The following is an 18,727-nucleotide window of genomic DNA, read 5'->3' as shown; positions in this document are numbered from 1 at the left end:
AGGTGCCATCCCTCTCTGCTCCCCCAAAATCTCTCGTCACAGGGCAGGAAGGAACTTGCAAGTCTAGCAAGGCTCAGTAATGAAGATGAATTTTTTCCCCCGAGCCACATTTACAATCTGCTTTCTTTTAAAAAAATGAGATCAGTAACTTAATTTTAATTAAGTAAAAGACTGTTAGCTAAAGCCTCTTGAACATGTAGCATGAAAAATAGGAAGGACGCCAAGGAGTTATGGCTGCTGAGATAATTTCATCTTGCGAGTTGGGGCTCCAGCCGTGTGTCCTTCAGCTTGGTTTCCAACCCATCTATTGACGTCGGAAGCAGCTTGGCACCCAGTGAATGTCACGGCAAGCCGTGCTGTCACCCTGGGCTCAGAGTCCCTTGTGATGCTGGGAGCACGGTCAGCAGAGCTCGCCTGTCCTGAGAGAGACACAGTGACAAGATCTGCTTGGGTCACGGAGCAAGGAAACGCTGAGGCGTCTCAGAAAATGTGTCAGAATTCATAAGTGCTGTAAACTACTTTATCAATAACTGGGAATTGAATTAGCAGTCATTCCTGTTAGGAGTTGTTTGAAATGCTCTCAGTGTGTAGGAGGACAATTATCTAATTACTGGCCATTAATGAGTATCTGTAGTCTGTACGCCTGCTCAGGGAAGCCAGGGATGTCAGATTGACTGATTGTTCCCTCCCTTCTTTGTTCCTTTTCTCTCTTGTTGGATATCACGGTTCCAATTCTGCTCTCTGTATTGTAGGCCAAGACAAACTGTGTTGCACTACCTGTTGCTGAATCCTGTGTGTGTGGGATTTGTGTTCTGAGCTGACAGCCAGCTGCTGCTTCCCCCTCAGCCTGGAAGCCAGCGCGTGGGAGGGATCAGGGCTGCAGCAGGGTAGGAAGGCAGATGCAGTTTTTTGCTACCAGACATTTTTACTGCCCCATCTTCCATGACTGGGTAGCTTTGTGGAGATCTTGCTTTGGCTGTATTTCCATTGCTTATTAGTTCTCTCCCTTTCCCTAAAGGATTAAATAGATTGCTTTGCTGCTAACGCCTAGATTGACTTCAGAGGTAGCTTGGATCCAGATATTAGTCTTGCACTTTAGTGCTTTTAAGAAGATTGCTGTAATGGCAGTAAATGAAGCCAAATACAAAGTACTGCATTATGTAGGTAGTGTGTATATGTATAAAAAGGTGTACTAAGTTGCCACTTCACCCTTAGAATGTAACTGGAATTTGCAAGACCGTGAATTTGCTGTTAACATAGAACAGCTGCAAGAGCACAGTGGATTTAAACTGTTCAAAACCTATTAAAATCCCTTTAGTGGTCCTTAGGCTTAGGAGGAAGAGAGACTAAATTACTGTTTTGGCAGAATTGCTAGTCTTACAAATAGCCCTGATGGCTTCAAAGAGTTTGCAGAAGTGGGCTCTGAAATGTTAAAGCTCCAGTTAGACATGAGCAATTTTTGTGAGGATTTTTTAACCTGGTAATCTTGAGATGCACTTTGGGCTTAGAAAGCCTGTCTCAGTGAAGGGGTCAGTGCTGTCAGTGCTTTAATGGTTGGGCACACTGGATTGGCACTGTCCCTGCTGGTGTTGCATCTGTGACCGAGCTCTCGCTGCCGTCCAGGGAATGTGCACAAAGGCAGCTTTGTTCCCTTCTTCTTGACCCCAGGGAATCGCTGCATGGCCAGTGTGCCCAGACCATTTGCTGCAGAAGATCAGAAGCTCACTGTGGAGCTCTTGAGGAGGATGCAGGGGCAGCTGGTTTGAAAGTGCCTGAGCACAAAAATACATTAATTTTTTTTTACATTTTAGGCAGTGTATAATGGTCTCAGGATACAAATTGAGATTTATATTAAATGTTTACTTCTCTGCAGCATTTAATATTTTAATTTTTATGTTAGAAATGGTAATCAGGTGTGGATTTGAATCACTGCAAATGGTCTAACAACTAAGCTGTGCTCAATCTGCCTGGCTATGGCTTTGTTTGGAAATATGAAGCTCCTATGCACCTGATGTCAATAAGAAAAGTCCCCCATATGGTTCCACCAAGGACCATCCATTCAGTCTGTGAATAAAATGACTCTGTCTTCTGCTAGGCTATTGTTTTGGCTTTCAGCTTGCTCTGTGTTAATGGCTTTTTGAAGTGACTTTTGAAAAGCAAACCACAGTGTTGCCTTCTTGCATGAAGGTTCTAAGCAGATGCAAGAACCTGGCATGGAAATAAAAAATCCACAGTGTTGCCTTCTTGCATGAGGCGTTCTAAGCAGATGCAAGAACCTGGCATGGAAATAAAAAACAGTTATTTGGTGGATGTGGGATGAGCCAAAGCACTCATCAGGCATCAGTGAAAGACAGTAGAACTTGACCAGCCCCTGCTGACTCTTGGAATGAGCATTGCGAAGGCAAGGCAACTTCTTCATCCAATTTGGGGGACACAGATCCCGAAGGGAGGAGATTTGTCAGCGTTTTGCAGAACAGATGGCTGTATATTGATTTGGATGGAGCTATTTTCATTTCAAGTCCTCTGCAGCAGTAGGCAAAATATGATTTCAGTCTCCTAGCTATATTTATGTCTGTAATTGGTAGTTAATACAATTCTGGTCAGAGTTTGCAGGATCATTTTTTTCGTTAGGCAGACTGGAGACAGCTTCATCCATTAGCGTTAATCCTATTTCACAGGAAGCTCAATGTTTAAATGTTAGACAGATTTGCTCCCTGATTGACAGTAACTATTGCATCTTTGTCCCCCTCTAAAACTGGAGGATAAGCATAGATAAAAGTGGTGGCATGGCACCTGCTACTGGGTGTTTCTGGAAGGAATTGTTTAGAATGCCAAATGAAGTCTGAACAGCTTTTACCTCATGGTTCCTGACTGTACAGCCTGACATGCCTTGCACAAAATGAAGGCTGTTATGTGGCAGAAATGGAATGGGATTCATTATCTGCCGATGAGTCACCTCATTTGAAGTCTGTCTGGTCATTGTTTTCACTGATAAAAGGAAAATGTACACGTCAGTTGAGTGGAAGGCTCTGATCCCATCTAGGTTGGCAAAGGACAGCAGAATAATGGGTGTTCCTGCTGGTTGATCTTAAGGAACACCAAGGGGTGCCGGTCCTCATTTTGACTTTTCTGGTGTAAGCCCCAGGCAAATGGCTCAGTGTAACCCTTGCCAAATGGCATAGCACAAAGGTATTTTTCCTCAGAAATAAGCTTGAACTGTAGCACTTCAAGTTTAACATGTACTTGTTGTGGAGGACCCTCCCAACTTTTTAAATTCCAGAGCAGGCACTGAAAAAAAGTGGGTCAAGTTTTGATTATAACTCAGAATTCCCTGTGGAAGGGGTGTGTGGGTAATCATGACAAACTCCTGTAAGAAAACTAGCCGTGGGACAGCCTCTGATCATCAGGATCAATTTGTTTTCACTTTGACCTTGAAAATTATGCTTCCCCTTATAAAAAAGGGAGAAAAATGAACCAAACCTGACAGCTAGCATGACTCATCAGATAATTCTAGTTGGATGGCAATTATACCTTGAGTTGTCATTTTAAGGACAAAAATCTATAGTAGCACGTGTTAACCCCAGCTTAGTAACTCCTGTAGCTAAAGCATAATGGTGTTATATCTTCTGAAATGGGCTCATATCCTGGAGAGCTCTGAACTGCAGGCTGCCCTTGAAAAAGGCTCAGCATGCACATGCATGGGGATTGAGGAGCAAAATGTGCTGCTTTGAGAGGGGAAGGTAATAAGAGATCTGCCAGGTTGGAAAAAAAAGGGTTCATTCAGAGGCATCACACAGTAGGTTGACAGGAGGTGGAAGCAGCAGAACTTGTGCAGGAGATGTATGAATTTGGCAGGGATTTAAAATTCAGTTTAAAATAAAGTTAGTTGCATGCAGGCAGAGAGAATGTTGAGCCTGTACACTCTGTTCAGTGTGAGCACATTATGGGAATAAGTGATATTTCCATCTGAAATTTGTCAGAAAGCTTGGGAAAGCTTAATGCTGGAAAATAAGGAGTTTAAAGAAATTCAGATGAGTTCTTTACTGAATTTGAAAGGTATTTGGTTTTTAAGGGTTTCACCTACGTTTTTTATAATTTTCAACTTGCGTTGGTTAAGAAAACATCTAAAAACTGGCATATGGCAAAAGTGGTGGTATGGATGAAATGTGAAATGGTTTTCTTCTTTCTTAGGATATAATTTTGGTAGTTGAGGACCATTTATAGGATGTTTTGTAAACTGTTAAAATTATCTGGAGTATAGGAAGGCAATAATGATGAATGCAGTTCAGTCCCAGAAGAGTGCTGGATGGTGTGTGGGTGGGAGAAACAGGAGCTGAGGTTCACTTGAGACTGGCAGATCCTGGCACGTGTGCTTGTAGCCTGGCCTCCTGCGTGGGTTAGGGGGTGAGGATGGGGTGAGATTAGCTCAAGGAGCCTGCAGGGTCCTGCTGCCAGGCTGAGCCAGTGGTTTTTGCAGTTCTGAGCTCACCTGCCTGTTTTTTCAGGTTTGGAAAGGTTTTACAGAGAAGAGATGCAGTGTATAATGGTGTAAAGCCCATGTTTCTGTGGGAGTGAATGGCGAGCCTGCTGTGCACACGCTGCCCTTGCTGTTCCCAACTGCAAGATGCACTTCTGTAACGATTTGGGGTATAGCACTGTCCAGGGTGTGCTGTCCTGTGCTCCATCTGCCCAAAATATATCTTTCCAGTAGCTGCTAAGAAGTTGCACAAATGTCTGTACTAAAGACCACATTTGGGTTCTTTTACTTTGAACGTTTTATATTTCCATTACTGTGACTGCAATTATTAATTTTTCCAGAGTAAATAGGCAGAATATGAAAATCAAGTTATTGAGGGCATCAAGTAGCTTTTATTTTGAAATCATGTACGGTGGAGGAAAAAAGAAAAAATAAGAAAAAAGATCTTAAATTCAATTACTGAATGCTCAGCAGAGGCAAAGTGGGAACATGTCATCTAAACTAATAAAACAACTAAAACCTATTATCCTAATTATAAGTTAAAACCACTGAAGGTTTACTGGGGAGCAGTGGAGAGTATTCATGACTCATGATACATCTGAGAACATGGAAAATTAATGTATTTTTCCTGTTTTTTTTTTAGGTAAGTAACCGAAGGGGACATGAAGAATTGACATTTAAATGGCCAGCATGTTGCAAAAGGTATTTTAATTTAGATTCGATAAGAAATGTGCAAATAATTAGAGTACATATTTTGAGTGTTTTCCTCCTTTTATTTTTCTTTTGCTCTATTGAGAATGTCTTGGCAGAGAAATTAATGAACCTGGGTCCAGCTAATTGGCTGAAATTATTTTACTTGCTATAAAAGTAGTAATAATAATATGATGGCGATGATGAATGAAATATTTAAGTGTCATTCTCGAAATCTCTTCTTGCACTTGTGATCACTGGAAAGTCTGCTTTACATGCTGATTATAAAGTGATAGAAGCATTTCTAAGGCACGGTACCACTAAGTAACTCAGAGGAAGCTAGACCCAGATTTGGTCCTTAAACAGCTCCTTCCTTGGCAGAGAGATGGATATGGAGGTATGTGAGGCCTTTTCTTGCACTGGGAAATAATGTCTGTAAATATGCTGTGAACAAAAAGCTTCAGCTTCTGCTGGTGACAAACACACAGAAGCATCAAAGAAAACCCAGCTATATTTCATTTGCAGTGGCTCTCCTAGAGATGATTTTTTTTCACATCACTGATAATCGATTATAATTCTGTGCAGTGTTTGTTGTCATGTTGCTGTCTGTGAAATCCCTCAGGAGGGTGTGGGTTGATGGGAGAGCCATGGTTACAGAGAGCAATTGCTGTTAATTCCAATTAGGGATGGTAATGCAAAGCTGTATGGAAGAATCCTCACCAAGGCTGGCTCAAGGAAGAGGATTCTGGCTTGCAAAAATGTCACTGTTTCCTAATTATTTCCATTAGAGTGAAAATTATAATTAATCTTTTTGACAAAAGGGTGCAAAGAGGAAGACAGAGCTATTGATTAGGAAATGTCTGGGGACAAAGGCAAGTTCTGATTTTAGTGGGCAGAACGGAGATTTATCCCTGAATTTCCTACTTCTGAAAAGATTATGGAGTCTAATGGATTGTTATCTGTTCTCCTTCCATAAATTTTGAGTTAAAAAGCCCAGACTGCATTGGACACAAAAATTAAGTATTCTCTGACAAGATTTTTGGCTGAAAAATTCTGGTTTTGCCTTTTATAGACTTTCCACTATTGGCTGCATGCAACTACTTTATCTTTCTCTACTGTTTTTCCTGATTTTCCTTTGTCTGTTCTGGGATTTTGTTGACAAAGAAATGTCATGGAGAAACAAGGCTCACCTGAAGCTGAGTTAGTGACCTGAGTTTGGGAAAATTTTGGTTTAAGAACAAATCTGTCCAGCTGAAACTTTGGTTGCACTTAATTATTCAGATTTGAATTTTAAATAAGAAGTATTTTGAAAGATGGGGTATCAATTTCTTGCAGCCAAAAAGGAAAATAAATGAATTTTTCTTTGCTGAGGCTTGCTGCAGTTCTACTGTCTCACAGGTTTTTGTAAGCAGAAGCACAGACATATCAATGTGTACAAGTTCTGCTTTTTATCAGTAAATAAGTGCCTTTGTGAGAACTAAAAGGTCTTTTCTGTTCCCCAGAGAGTTCCACAGCATAATTTTAGCCTTTGAAAAGAGAAAGTTCTTGGCTAACATTAAAACAAAATGCTGCTGCTTGTGGCCATTTGAGATTTTTTTTTTTTAATTTAAGGAGCCAGACATTTTAAAAAAACCCTTCAGTCATGAAGGGGAGGCAAAACTTGCAGAAATTTGGGAGTGAAGGAGGAACCCACAGTGCAGTACAGTCATTGTTTTCTGCACATGGTGTTCTGAGCACCAAGAACCCCTGGTTGCTTGGAACTGATAAAAATTTATATGAAATCAGCAGGAACTACTTGTGCACTAGTTTTATGTGGCAAGCAACAGTATTAGATCTGGTGCAAGGCTCACTGAATGTCTCATGTATTTGCTAAGTGTAAAATGAATTCAACTTTGATCCTGGATGCATTTATGTCCCATGGCCTACACTAGGATACGTTGTGGGGAAACAGATATAATGGTATCAAAAGATGAAATTAGAGTGATTTGTTTCAGGCAATTTAGTTTATTACATTTGACATCTTATCAGGTCTCTGAAACATAACTAGGAGCTTTCTCTTGTAAACATGTCGTGTCCTGTCTGTCTTAATGACCATCACTAGTTGCTGTAGTAATGTACCTTCTGTCAGAAGCCAGCAGAGACTCTGCTGCTGAGGAGTACAAAATTCCTTTATTTTTAAAAATGGGAATAATAATATCATGCCTGGGTAAGTTTTCAGAGGTCATCTCAATAAACCAGGCATTGCTCTGTGAGCTACATCATCACCATCTCGAGCAATATTGATTCTTGAAGTATAGATTCATTTTTTTTGTTTCTCTGTGTTTAGTTGGTACATTACACTTGTGTCTGTTGAGCCACATGTGTGAGTGTGAGCTGTCAATAAAGGACTTTACCATCTCGGTGTCATGTTGTCAGTTAATTCAGATAAATGCCAAACAACATGCTAGGGCCAGGGATTCACAAAGGTAGGTCAAAATCCTCTCAGCTTTCAGGTTCTCTAGGAATTGTGCCTTGACTTTAACATCACCAGTTTCTAGCCTGCATGATCATGGAGGTACCAGTGGAAACATGGACCGTGTCCATATGGATTTCTCAAGAGGTAGGTGCTCTCTTTTTCTCCAGTATACCAAGGAGCTGGTAATCAAAACCTCTGTGTGTGTATATCTGTTTTTATATCCCAGATGAAAACGTGTTTACTTGACTTTGGTGGGTAGCAAGGTGGCCAGTGCTGTGCTATGCAGCAGGAAAATGCTTCCATGTCTTTTATTCTTCAAGCTTTTGATGAAAGACATTCGTGCATTTTTGGCACCTGGCCTCCCCAGCTTTCCATGGAGCTGGGCAGCAGGACAGGCGTCATCCATTCTTTGCTTTTTTGTCTCTGCCTTGTCTGTAGAGAGCCACATTTCTTTTCAGTGGTGATCCTGAACTGGCGCAATTGCACAGCCCTTGATAAAATGCTGAGAGAAGCAGTAATTTTTCCTTGGAAAACTGAGGTGACTGGGTGGGGGGGGATTTAACATCCAGCTTCACCAGAGAACTCACTGGGAGTCTCTTAATATCATTCCTGTGTCTTTTTAGTACTGGAGAACCTAAAAATTCCATGAATAGTAACTGACTGCCAAGATCAGATAGATCTGCTGACTGGGAGATAGTTATTGTGTCTTATGATTTAGATTGTGTGTTTGCTGTGTCTCTTTGGTTTTTGAAACATCTGACAAAGGCAGTGGCTTGCCAATATACAACTCCTATAGATGCCGGTAAGCATCTAAAAGGTGATTTTATTTTCGTAAGCACTGGCATTCATCAGGTAATGGTGACATGTAGGTAAAGAAGTTGTCCCAGGAAAACAAACTTGTTTTTCCAGACCTTGAATAGTTGATCTGCTTGCCAGATATTTTTGAGCCTGAGTTGTTGTTTAAGCCAAGCTGAATGTGAGTTACTGTTTGATTGTGTCCCACTCTCTGGTAGTGGCATTTTTCTTTAGGTAACATCTTCATCATAGTAATGAAAAAGGCTGTAAGTAGAGGACATGTGTGCTTGTATTAAGATTTTTTTTTTCCAGTGAGCAATGGAAATTTTAGAGCTGTTAGAAGGCTCTTATGCCTGCACCTTCATAATATTATCCTGCTTTAAAAAATGGATGCAGCACTTGAGGATTTTTTTTTTTTGGTATGCATTGAAAGTGAAACTGCATCTTTGACATAAGTGTCAGAAAGGTATACATTGAAAGTGAAACTGCATCTTTGACATAAGTGTCAGAAATGCTTGTATGTGCAAACATATTAAGTTCTTTCTAGATATATAATCACTTAAAGTTGTGGCTCTTGTCTGCCTGTTGGTATTTCCTAAGGAACAGATATCTACATCTGGAAAAGCAGGATTGCATGTCACAGTAACTGGTGTTTATGTTGGCAGCCTAAGGGGACATGAAAATTTAAATGGGCATAATGAATGAATTACCCTTTGACTTTAGACTGTTCCTTCAAAACAAGAGTGGAATGGTGTGTGGTACGTTCGCACTGCTTTTTGCCTCTGTGTATTGCTTTGTAAGGGGCTCATTTTCTCCATGATGAATTTCATCCGTCATGATCTCCCCTGTACTACAAAGAACAAGGAAAAGCTTTATTTTTATGGTAACCAAAATGAGCACAGAGAAGTCAGGATTATTTTCTTTTTGTCTTCTTGAGGTCTGTGAGTACAAAATGGGAGAAATTCCAGAGTGACTATGAAGACTTGAAAGTATTTCAGGTTTGCTATTGATTTTCACATGGAATGAGTTCAGATGCTGGGACAATTAGCAGCTGAGCTGAATCCAGCTGAGGACAGCCTCTGCTTCAGCAGAAATTGCAGCTAATGGGCCGTGAAGGCAGGCAGGGCAATTGCAGTGTCCAGCAGCAGTCTGCAGCTACGTTGCCACCAGGAGGAGGGAGGCGCTGGCCAAGGGCTGAATGCTCCATGCTGCACAGCATTGTGCAGCCATGCTCGAAAACTGCTCCCACTTCAGTGCCTGCCAAGGAAATGAGTGTGGAACGAGCTCTTGCTTGGAGCAGTCACGGTTTGAGAAGCAGATTGTATGTGGCTCTTTGGTGGCTTGTTCTCTTCTGATTTAGATTTTTTCTCTGGAGATAAATATAGAAGGAAGAAGCCACTTTAAATAGGCTAAAATCTCCCAAGGTGGTTTTGCTTTGCTTAAAAAATAGCCCAGAGTCTAAATCCTGAGGAAGCGTCTCACATGGTCCTGAGCTTTTCCACGGCTTATTTTCCAGATAAAACGTGAAACCTGACATGTGAAGCATTGACTGCAAAGAGCAACAGGTTGGCTGCCAAATTTGTGTAGTCTATATTAGCTTTTCTGCCAAAATCTTATTTATTTTCTTTTACCACAAGCATGGCAGACAAAAGGACATTGTTTCTCCAGTGAGAGAATGGGTAGTTTTTGTCAGCCAGACGAATTTCTTACATTCTGCTATAAACATTTGTTGAGAAAACACTTCATTCTGATGCAGATTTTGCAGTTTCTTTTTTGTGCCAGAAGAGATGAAAATGTAGGCCTGGCCACTCTGCAGAGCTGCTTTTAAAGATACTGTCCTGGTTTTAATGTTTCAGACAATCTCAGATAAGATGTAAATCCAGAATATTGCTGCTTTTGCTTTTCTTCATCCGTGTTCCAGTGCTATTTCTGGCATAGGTAGAGGTTGAAGATGGGCCAAGGTACACATCCTTGCCAGGGTTTCAAACAGCACTGAAGATTTGGGAGTGTCGAATGTCATCTTTTTGAGCGTGTGCCTACTTCTAAGTGTGTTTGTGTAGGGCAGAATTTTCACTCTTAAGTCTTTAAGTGCCTCTTAAAAATGTACATCTAATCTTGTGGCAGTCTGAGTGTTTCATGCATGCTCTGCTCTCTCTGAAGATTAGTTTCATTGGCTCTATTTCAGGAGTCAATTGGAAATCCACTGGAAGTGAGATTTGTGTTGAATACAAGTGTTAATGGTAGAAAGTTTTCCACAGACACCATTGAGGGCAAATGAGGTCAGTCTCATCACTCTTTTTGCTGTAATGGATAGGCCTGGGTTTTTTTCCTTCCTAAAGTATCAGTGGCATGTAGTTAATACATCTGTTCTCATAAATCATTTGCTTCCTTAGGCTATTCTACAATGGCATGAAATAATCATTAAAAATGATAATACCTCAAATTTTTTGTCTATTAAATGTGAACAAGATGGGGTACCAAAATCTTCCCTCTACATACACCTTAAGTTAGGAATGCAAAGCTTTTAATGATCTGTCCAGCTAAGCCTTCTGTGTCGTCTCCCACCAAATCCATTGTCCAGAATTCTCTGGGAAGGAGGAAAAGGGCTGGTGTGTATTGTATACATTTAAAAAACACTCTAACCCTGCTCTGTAGTTTTCACAGCCACCCAAGTCTGTAACATCTCTAGTGAGAAGGCTGCAGAGGTGGGAACCCAAAGGTAGAGGAAGTGATTTTGATTTCCTTTCTGTGCTTGAGCCTTTCAGCTAAAGAAGCTGGTGAAAGCTGGGCTGCTTTTCTGCCTGCTCTTGTTTTGATCAGGCTGTAGCATCACAGCAGTTTGTCTCATGAATTTGTAGCCATGAGAACAAATTAGGATCTGCTGTAATGGTAATTATGTTAACTAAAATGGTCATAAAATGATAGGGAGGAAGCTGCATGTATCAAAGCTGTGCAATCAGTATTCTCCCCAAACACTTCTAATGGAAAGAAAATACCAGAGTGTATGCGCGTGTGTATAAGTATATATGCATGTGAGTGGGTGTAGAGTGTGTAAGTGTATGTTAAATAAAACAAAGTCCATATTCATGATTTTAGATTAGCAAACGTTAATGAACTTAAAAATTGTCTGAGGGGAGTCAGCTGATGTAGCTGAGTTAAAAACTCAAGGCTGTTGGATAAAACCCTGCCAGGGTAGGCAGTAGACACTTTCTGCTACATTTAGCTTTTTTCCTTAGATAACAACAGCCATATTTTAGATGGGAATTTGGTACAGACTCTAGAGTCTGTTTGCAGGTTGTTGTAGAAGAGATTTTTAAGCAAATGCAAACAGTGGGTTGAAATTAAAACTGCTAAGCAGGGCCTTTGGAATGCTGTGGAGCTGAGGTTGGTGGTTATGGAGTTGCAGAGAGCCTCCAGCTGCACCTTCTGACTGAAGGAATTGCTTGGGGGTGAACGTGAGGCAGTGGAAGGGGCTGCTGGGATCCACATTTAATAACTGTTCATGGAAAGCAGTTCATGGTTTATGGACTGATCCACTAGTCTTCCAAAAGTTAAAGTGGAGTAGCAGCTGGAAAACCTGAATTTTGGTTAAGAATTTGGAAAATACTGACGCAAAAGAGTGATGTAGGATCCTCTACAGTTAATGTTCAAGGTTGGACACATGTTCTAAAATGTATCAGAAAGAGAACAGAGACTTCCCAAAGAAGGCCTGTGCTGTCCAGCAGAACATAGGGGGTGTTTGCAGCAGAGGGGGAAGAGGAAAGGATCCTCCTGTTAAGAAAGAGGTTGATAAGGTTTGTTTATATCCCCCTCTCAGGAAGGTTAGCTGGGAGCTGCCACTCACTCCACATCTTCTCATAACTCTACACCAGTTTTTCTGGCTGAAGATTGAGCTCCATGGTGGCCAAAAAATTATGTAACACTTCATTCTCAATCCTCTTTCTGTTTGGTTAAATGCTGTTTTAAAGATTACTTTGGTGATAGTATTGAAACCATAAATATGCCATTAATTAGTGACCTGTTGCCTGCTTTGTTCCTCAGAGGGTCTGTTTCTCAGTGTTTTCTCTTGAACAATATCCACAGCCTGGTTCTTGGGGAAGAACAGCAACAGGGCGAGCATATCTGCTACTTCCCCTAAATAATCTCCTGGCCTCCAGCTGTTTTTGGCTCAGGATTTCCTGAGCTGGATATTGTCTCTGTGATTTAATAACCCTCAGTGGTTTTTTTCTTTCACAAACTTGTCCCTCCTTGAGCTGAGGTAACCCCTTCCCCCAGGGAAATTCCTGCCACCACCTCTGTTCTGGCCGCTGGGCTGGGACACACAAAATCTGCTCTCCTAGAATATGGGATGTGTTCTTAGGTTCAGGGAGAGGAGATACAAGGCTTAAAGAGTAAAGTAAACATATTACAGATTATGAATAGTTATTGCTACAGTTGAAATATTATTTTGAATACAGGCATATGGTCAAGAACAAACCCGAAATATTTTGAGAATACCATGTACCGAAGACAGGAATCCTTATCCAAATGACAAGGCATTTGTGTCTTGGCAGTGCTTTACTGTTTGTCTTGTCAGTCCTCTTGCTCTCCTAAGTATGGCTTTATTTATAAAATATTAGTTTTCCAAAGGAAGCCATCAGGAAATGAATAACTGTAATCACAGCTGGGTTTAAAAAGGGAGGATAAAATAGGAAGCTCCATCCATTTTGTGTGCTGAGTGATGCAGGACTTTTGTGAAAAAGCTACTATTGATTTCATAACACAAGAAATTAATGTACTTGATTTTTTTTTTTGTTTCTGTCTTTCATTTCAAATATTGCTAATGATTCTTTTTCTATTTTTTTGTACTATCCTGATTTTAAAGTAACTTCGTTAAAGTATAGAAACCAAGAAAATTAATCAAAAATGGGGGATTTGGCCTTATTCCATGAAGTCAGTTCCCTTTGGGTCGGTCCTTGGTGAGGCAGGGCTGCTCAGCGGAATATCCCACCTTATTTCCCTCCTCTCAGTATACCCAGGAGCACCAGGACACATCTGGGCTTTCAGATACTGTGACATTCAATGTAAGCTGTGGTTATTGAGGCCTGTGACTTGTTCACTTTTGGATGAATTCTCTTGGGCGTAGCACAAAACCTGTTTGTCCCTGGTATGGCAGCCAGATTTTCAAGGCTGTGCTCCAAGCATGAATATTCTACAGGTTTTCAGTGAGAGGGTGGTGGGAATTTTCTTAAAATAAGCTGTTCTGCACATGCAGTTTTTTTATAGGCCTAGACTGTCAGCCTGAGATGGATGCCAAGCACTGGGAGGGTTTAAATTTGGTATGATAAGAACCATCATACCTGATACTGCAAATCACTGGGCAGTCTGCAAGTGTTGCTCTCTGCACCACAGCAGTACCAGCTGTTGGTGTGAGAATTTATTCTGGTTTGTCCAGTCCCTAGTCAGGGATTTGTAAGAAAATGTTTTGCTGTTCTTTCTTCTTTGCTTTCTTTCTTCTAAACAATTTCTACTTTAATTGCAAGTGGGTGGAATTATGAAAATGCAGAGAGCTGAATTGATGTTTGAATAGTTCAGCTCATCATAATGTTATATTGCTATTAAAATAAATACTGCCAAAAGGCATCAGAATTGAATTTAAGTCCTAAGTGACAGTACCTTTGTGTAAAATACAACTCCAGATATTTATTTAGGTACCACAGTGATTCTTCCATCACTTACTCTTCCTTTAAAACTTATGCTATCTGTCTTTGGGATAGTGTCACAAAACTGAGCTGCTCTCTCCAAACATATATATCAGTTATGGGGGTTTTTTTGTTACATCATTGGGATAGAATCAGCTTGAAAATTGTTTTTCCAAGGTTTGGGGGGTGTGTGGTTGATGATTGTTAAGCTTATTTTTGAGTGTGTGACTGTTTCATGACCTGTCAGTCACTTATATTTAGAGATGTGAATACAAAGAATTAAGAAAACCAATATTTAGGAGTTATTAATTTTTTATTTTTTCTTTTACAAAATGTTCTTCATACCTTTCTTTAAACAAAATGAAAAAGTTTAATTAGTTTGTGCTGTTTAATATACTTTACACTTGCCAACCAGCAAAGAACATCTTATTCATCATTTCCCTCAACTAAAGTCTCACATTAATGCAGTTGTAGCATGTAAGAAGCAGTTAAGGCCCAAAGCATGGCCAAATTCCAGTTTCCAGGGGAAGCAGGGTTATTTATATGGGCCTGAAGGGCAGCATTTCTCTGACAAAGGCCAGTGTTCTGGAATGAAGGTTAAATGGGAATGATGGTCCCCTGCCAGCCTGCTGGAGAGTGGGGACCATGTACTCTTGTCACTAAGCCAGGGGACAAGCCAGGGCAAGAAATAGCAATGAAATAATTTTCTTTATCCGTGAACCAGTCAGGACGCTGTAGCTGGGACAGCAGTGAAGCAAAGTTATTTAAAAACACTGATAATTAAGACATTTTAAGTGTTGATTGCTCTGTTGTGTAGCTTACCCTTTAACATTGTTTTAAAAGAATATCCAAGATGTAGTTAACAGTTTATTTCCCATGTTACACTTGAGCTGCTTCTTTGTATTACTTTGAGTAATAAAAAGTGATTAGTATTTAAGCAAAGCAGACTCTTTTATTTAGAAAGTGTTTACTAATAATGTTATTAATTGCTGCTGAGGGGATCATTGTGCCATGATTTATGTGTTTTTAATTCCTTAATCTCAGTGGAGGAAAGGTGTTTATCAGACAATTTCTATGCTATAAACCCCTGAAATTATAGCTGCTGTGAAAGATTTCTTTACTATTTTGGCAGAATATGTGAGTAACCTTATTGTGGCATTTCTGTATATTCATTTTCCCTCAACTGATTGTTCTGTGTCTTATCATGGCATTTAAATGGTCAGTTGATAAAGTCTTTGTGTGAAGATTGTTCTCAGGTACACGAGGCAACTTCATGTGATGCACTGGAATGTTAAATCATTTGAAATCCCAATTTTGTTCTCTTTGCTGCTTGGGTAACATTTGATGATGTGTTTAAGTCTGGAGAGCTTTTTAGGATATCAGATAGCTTGACTATTTCAATTTGCTTCGTTCTGTTGCTGTTTTAATACCTGATCTTTTGCAGTACTAGAGAAAATGAGGAGTCTAGCAAAAGGTTTGCTCCCTTTTAGTGGTGGGTGAGCAGCCACCAAATCCATGGCTGTGTTTACAGCTCGGTGTTTTCCCAGCTCCCCAGCCAGCAGTACATGCCAGGAATAATAATAATTATTATAAATGTAATTATTATAAATATAACCAAATAATTGCTAGTCAGCATGGTTCTGTGGCCTTCAGTTCTGTGTGGTTTATTGGGGCAGATGGGGGCCATTTCAAACCCTGAAGGGCTGGCACTGGTGTCCAGCTGTGGGCAGCATCTCGGGCAGGTCCTGCTGTCTGCTGGGGTCCAGCAGGGAAAGGCAGGGCAGGAAAAAATCTGCTGTACTGCCATGGTCATGCTAAGAAATATCCTTATTTCAAGAGGCTTGAAACCAGAAAATCTATGCAAAGCTTGAAAATAATAACGATTCCAAGTCAAATTTGAGAAAAACTGCATTCTGTGGTGCAGGAAGATCAGTCTTTGCTTGTCATGTTAAATGTGGCAACTTGGGAATATTGCACACGTGACACCAGTTAAATTTCCTCTCCTCATTCTTTTATCCTGTTTTATTTGTCTCCATCAGAAATGTGGGGGAATAAGTGCAATCCTATTTGCCTTAAAATCTCTTGTAATGGCAGTGCATTCCTGCTTCGCCTCTCTTTGGCCGAAAGAGGGAGGTCTCTGCCTTTCTCAATCCCTCCTGCATGCTTATTATGGAGAGAATCCTCATTTGGGAAGACTCTACAAACCTGTCTGGAATGGCACTTTCTGTCTGAAGCTTAAAGGCTTAACTACGAGCTTGAGGTGAGCCGGATTGCCCTGTGGTTACCTGGTTAACAGTGAAGTTAACCAGGAGTGTTCTCAGTCTTGGAAAGAGTAGGAGGAAGTTTTCCATATACTTTCCATCAGTGCTCAGGAGATGATTTTTTTTTTTTAGAAATGAAGGGGAATATTATTATATAAAATGTAATGATGCTTTTCCACTCTAGCTTTAAGATAAGTGCTTATGATTTAGCTTTTCAGCAGAAGGCGGTAAATAGTTTTCTAATAACTTTTTTATGGACAAACTACACAACCCCCGTTTCCTGTGATTTTCTGATAGATGCAGAGAGCCACGAGGGCTGCTTATGGAAGTCTTGCAATTTTGTCACCTACGTCAGGAGAAATGTAGCTTTTTTACACTTGCTTTTACCCAGGGGTGGTGCAGCTGTAAGAAATCACACCTATATCATGTTGGGTTTTCAGTGGAGGTACACTGCTCACACAGAAGGGTGTGTGCTGTGGTGAGAGTGAGCATTTCATTGAGAATAAAGTGTATATGGGTTTAGAGGGAGTAAAAATAACCAAGAGAATCAAGTGTATGTGGATTTGGATCTGGTGCTCTATTGCCACCTTCTGCTCATCCCTCTTCCCACCCTGCTCGTGATGCAGTTGCGTGTTTCACCAGGCGACGTGCATTAGGGATGGCATTTGATTTTACAGAGTTTGAGGGAAGCTGTGCCAAAAGGAAATGTCAGTTCCTCTTCTGGATTCCTGAATGCAAAGCCCTGTTTAGATAAGGCAAGGAAAATACCTTCCGTAGCAAAATGAATGATAGTTTTCATCAATTTGAAAACTAACATGTAAGCCTTTTCTCTGGCACAGGGCAACTCAGTCTGATTTCCATTACCTTAAAAGCTCACAAATCACAAACTGAAGTATCAAGATTTGCTTATTGCATTGTGAATTGCAGAATCTGAGAGTTATTTTAGCCTTTGGACGCTTTAATAGGGAATAGAAGCAATTGTAGAAGCAGAATTGATTACTTAAAGTGCATTGATTTGTTCTGAAGATGTCTACTTGGTGGTCTTTGGGAAGTGCTCCCCTGAATGTTTACCCTTTTGGTATTTATGACTTATTCTGTGGCCTAAACACTGACTTTACCTACTGCTGTTCTGGTAGAAACTCAGGAAGAGAGAAATAGAAAATATCAACTCCCTTGTGATGCCACTGGTAAGGCTCTGTCCTTTTTAAAATGCTGGAAATAGTGTGCTGTTTAAATGATAGCTGAAAGGCATATTCATTCTCTAGTAAAATTCAGGGTGGAGAGGGAGCAGAGCAAACTTGATGTCCCTAACAGGTAATTTTAGCCAGGAGAATTGGATAGGAAGAGAAACAGCCTTGAAACTTGACAGATTGAGATCCACAGGAGGAAGCAGGTGGATCATCATATACGTGTTTCATCTGCTTCCCATCATACTTAGAAGCTACAAATAGCAGGTTCCTTTTGTCTGCTCCACTCCTGTCTGCAGTTTGTGAGGATTTGAAGTCAGAATTGTGGGAGAAATGTGATATAGGGGAGAATGGCAGGTGCCCAAATGCATCATATGCATTGTATTTTACCTGTGTTTATAAGTAAAAATGTTTATAAGCAAAATAATGTTTGTTTTGCACAAATTATGTGACTATACATCTAGTTGTTGGGGTTATTATATTAGCTGTCAGACTATGAGAGTAGCATGTTTTCAGGAGTTCCTATTTTAGTTTTCATTGCTTTCCTGCTTGGGAAATTTAAGTTTAGCATTCTTGGCTGTCAGCTTCTATTGCTTTATTTTGATTTATAGTTCACTAGATAACTTTATCAGCATCTGATCTTTAATTTGAAATGATCTTCTTAAGGCTTAAGAATTGCAAATTGGATTGAGGCTAGTGTAAAATAAATGGGGGATCACAAAATGTCATTTCAATTTTTGTCAAAAATCTGTATTTTAGTGCCATTAAAAAAAAAATCTATTGTTTTCCAGCATAGTATCAATACATGTATCTAAAAATTTGATCTGGCTTGCAACTATTGTTTAGTAAGTGGTTGTTTCAGAGTGTAATGATATCTTGACATTTAGTCAAACTTTGACATTTTCTGTTAGAGCATATTAAACCTTCCTTTGTGAAGGTGCATTTCAATAGACCAGAGCACGACAGCCAGAGGGTCACCTTTGCTTCTGATGTAACGTCTGCCTTTTGGGCAAGAAAATAGCAACTTCCAACGTGGGCTCCCTCTGGAGCTACAGGACCTGCCAGATATTTCCATGGGATGGAACTCCCAAATGCCCAGTTACTTTTTGGTTTTTTGTGTAACACTAGGCTCCAATGGAACCAGTGCAACTCAACAGAAACAGGAGAGCTTGTTAATCATT

The 18,727-nt window shown here is 40.3% G+C and overlaps 1 protein-coding gene across 2 annotated transcripts in view; it reads left to right on the top strand.

Annotated features, from left to right (window-relative positions):
* The window catches only part of ANK2 (ankyrin 2), a 282,700-nt gene that overhangs the window by 41,099 nt on the left and 222,874 nt on the right, over positions 1-18,727 (top strand). Inside the window, exon 2 of one of the 2 annotated variants that reach the window (XM_039710551.1) lies at positions 5,121-5,179. The exons of the other annotated variant lie outside the window; for it this stretch is intronic. Within the exon in view, the coding sequence (XP_039566485.1) occupies positions 5,159-5,179 (21 nt within the window). The 5' untranslated portion in view covers positions 5,121-5,158. The remainder of the gene's footprint in view (positions 1-5,120; positions 5,180-18,727) is intronic. 2 annotated transcript variants of the gene reach the window in all.

This window comes from Passer montanus, unplaced genomic scaffold (assembly GCF_014805655.1).
Source record: "Passer montanus isolate IOZ18808 unplaced genomic scaffold, ASM1480565v1 scaffold23, whole genome shotgun sequence".
Taxonomy (NCBI): domain Eukaryota; kingdom Metazoa; phylum Chordata; class Aves; order Passeriformes; family Passeridae; genus Passer; species Passer montanus.
Note: the sequence above shows the minus strand (reverse complement) of the source record. Positions and strands in the feature narration are given on the sequence as shown.